General features: G+C 39.1%; 1 protein-coding gene across 1 annotated transcript; it reads right to left on the minus strand.

The window, feature by feature from the left end:
* Positions 1 to 635: 635 nt before the first annotated feature.
* LOC110900615 lies at positions 636 to 1,241 on the minus strand. The gene has a single exon (XM_022147500.1). The coding sequence runs from the start codon at positions 1,239 to 1,241 to the stop codon at positions 636 to 638; it is 606 nt and encodes a 201-aa protein (XP_022003192.1).
* Between the last annotated feature and the right edge of the window lie 2,441 nt (positions 1,242 to 3,682).

Here is a 3,682-nt window from a genome sequence, read left to right on the forward strand (position 1 = left end):
TACAAATACAACTAGTCTAGAATACACGGGAAACCCCCACTAATCTTCGCAAACATGCCTGGAAGGCCGCGATACAAATAAATACGATACATGGTTTACAAAACGAACATGTGAATTACGAAACGAATACGATAACTAAACAACCAGCTGTGAACTCGCTCAACTTTGTTGTTGACCCGTTGTTACAGGCCTTGCAGGTCAATAGGTACTCATGGAGCTTGCACTGGGAGGCGCGGTCGTTGTGGACATGGATCGTGGATGCCATGTTAAACATTTATGACATTTCAAACTTATTACTGATGTTGGGGTTTACATTTATGCTTCCGCTAAACATTGAAACAATACTTTTGTTTTGGTATACCTTTCATATTGTTTGGTTAAATTACATTTACTATTGTTCAATATGATTGGTGGGTTGATCCTGGTCATGTCTTTTTTTTTTGGGTAAAGGGTTACCCCGGTGATTCTATATATTCACAAACCAAAAAAACAAGTAGTGTAGAATGCCTACACTAGTTCAATCATGAGACATGCCCCATGAAAGTAGAACAAGGAAAAAACAAGAAACAATCCAACACAAAGCTACACCGAAACCACCACTAGACTAAAATCTAGAACGAAAACATGACAAAAACTCAGCCGCCATCATCTTCATCATGCTTCCCACGAATCTCCCACTCTTCAAGAAGTCTTCTCACATTTGAGGTATCCCTTAATTTAGCTCCCATCAGCTTGTATCGGACCGTATTTAAAATAATCTCACTAAGTTTCTCCGGAGGCCTCAACTGATTCTTAAAAGTTCTAGCATTTCTTTCTTGCCAAATAAAGTACACCGCAGCCGCAACCAGAATTTTGGCTATATAATTCCTAGCCGATTTAGACCGAGCCCGAGCCAACAGCCAGTCCACAATCTCTTGCCATTTGGAACTAACATCCCCCATGTTTACCTTGTTTCGAATATTATACCAAACCTGAGCCGAATACTTGCATTCAAAAAACAAATGCGGATGTGAATCATAATTCTGGTAGCACAACATGCAACACATCATATTCATGTTCTTCCTCCGCGAAATATCCCACTTAAGAATTTTATCTTGAGTCAAAAGTTTACCTTTAAGGACCAACCACATCAAAAATCCATGTCGGGGAATAGACTGTGCAAACCAAACAATCCTGCACCAATTCACTTCCGGAGCCGTGTGCCGAAACGAGTGCCACACACTGGAAGAGGAAAACTCCATTATGTCGCTACCATCTCTCCACAACAATCTATCTTGTGTTTCATTGGGGTTACCTGAACTTGGTCCAACTGAATGAGAACCGGAAAAATATCTCTCCAAGCCAACGGCCACGCCCAAGAACCATTCGAGTAGACGTAAGCCACAGAATCATCTAGTCTAAAATCAGCATCGGTGATACTCCTGGTCATGTCACGCCTCCAGGCGGTGATACTCCGCGTGTGGATTTTGGGAGTGTGACATTAGGGTCCTAGGAAGGTTATAGTCTAGGTCAAAGCATCACTAATAACCTAATTTCCTATAACCATGAGCTCTGATACCAACTCTTCTATCATACACCGGCCACGTTAAAACAACAAAACCGCGGCGGAAACATCGGGGAGTGTCGTAACAGATTCATTGTATCACAACACATGGATTGAAGTTTCGTTTTATTGAATTAAGTTTATTACATTGTATTGAAATCAGAAGCAAAATATGAACAAATTGACTTTCATTGTTATTGAGTCACTAAGGCCTCGTCCATTCCTATGTGAGCATGCATCATAAACATCTTCATACACAGTAACTGAAACATATGTAAAAATAATTCAACATAAAAATGCCGGCGGGTATATAGGTTTTGTGAGTGTGTCAGATTCATGGCTTTGAGTCCATATTGCAATACCTAGTCCAACTACTAGAGTTGTTGTCACAACCCCCGTCCCCTAACAACCCCGGAACGGGCGGCCGTGGCCAGTTTCAGCGGTATCGGTGTTTATCATTTTGGCAGTGGAAATTACATTAGGACCGTAGTTAGGAAATATTTTATCAGAATCCCAAGTTTTAAGTACACACATTTTCATAGGATTAAATCCTATTTTATTTAATAAAACATCTCTTTTATTTTAGGTAACTTTATAGCCACGTTTCCAAGCCTTCAGTGTTGTCCAGCTGGCTTCTATTTGGCTTTCACATTTTGTTACCTGAAACGCGTTTAAAAACATTTTGTCAGTGGAAAATACTGGTGAGTGAATCTCAGTTGAATCAAGTTAAGTAAAAAACCATTGTACAGTATTGAGGGCGGTCGCGCAATTACATTTGTTTCCATCTACTTTAATTACCACCCACGGTACTGTCGACCCGACTTGTGGTCATGTTACTACTCATAATGTAGTAACAAATTTTGTATACAAAACCCCAACATACCGACGATAATTGTAGAATACAAACACTCAGACACTGTTTAATATAATTTAATTAAGTGAGGTTTTGTAAAAACAATTTGCAAAAAGGAGATTACTCACATTGCTGTCTTAGGGTTTCCTTTAAAGATTTCCTGGTGATTATCTATAAGTTTCACAAATCCACATGTGTTAGTATAATAACCCAATATTTACATTAGTAATACCCTCCCCAAGACGGCATTCCAACGACTACGTCGGGCAGAACCTCGACAGCCGTTACGGAACCCTGGATCAATCGGGCAGCGTATCTAATACGTAACCGGGGTTATGATACTTACAACGGATCAGAACTTTGTTATTTAGGGGTATTATGCCCGAGAATAGCTTATACTATAAGAAAATTTCAAGAGAGAAAAGTGTGTGAGCGAATTCGAATGAACGGTCGAAGTCTGCTATTTATAGTGTTGGTGCACTGAATGTCTGCTGACTGCATCTTAATCGAGTCTTAGGTCTAGAAAGGTTGATTAGAGTTTGGAATTGAAAAAGTGGGTTATATAATGTAATTCCGCTTGAAATGACAAGAAGTCATTTCAAGCGAAATCGTCTTTACTGACTGTATAGGGTCACAGAACACGATCCAACAAGTGGTATCAGAGCTCAGGACGAGGAGTTCATACCATTACAACTTGAAATCATCGGATTCTCACTCTTCTACCCTTTCTTTTCTGATTTGAACATATTTCAACGGTTGAAATGGCCTGATTTTCACATATATTACGTAAAACATAGTTTTAACAAACCTTACAAAGAATCAGATCAAAATTCGAGTTAAAACTGATAAAAATGGCCCTAAAACCTTATTCCGCTTGAAAGTGTATTCGCTAATTCCGCTCGAAAACTCATATTCCGCTTGAAAATCAGTGGCCAGATCAAGCGATATAACAGATTCCGCTTGAAAGTTCAATATCCCGCTTGAAAGTATAGTCTGATTCCGCTTGTAATCAGATTTCGCTTGAACATTGCGTGTGATTTCGCTCGAAAGTCTTATTCCGCTTGAAATAGTGTGTTATTTCAAGCGAAATTAGATCAATATCAGATTCCGCTTGAAGAGCTGATCTCGCTTGAAAATTTTTTGTTGATTTCGCTTGAAGCTGATTCCGCTTCAAGAGATTCCGCTTGAAATTTCTGATTTTCAAAACATAAAAAATTTTCTAAGTGTTTGATTGATTTTTCAGGTACGTACAAGATGGATGATCTATTCTTGAATCCATTTAGCGA

This window comes from Helianthus annuus, chromosome 13, assembly GCF_002127325.2.
Source record: "Helianthus annuus cultivar XRQ/B chromosome 13, HanXRQr2.0-SUNRISE, whole genome shotgun sequence".
Lineage (NCBI taxonomy): Eukaryota > Viridiplantae > Streptophyta > Magnoliopsida > Asterales > Asteraceae > Helianthus > Helianthus annuus.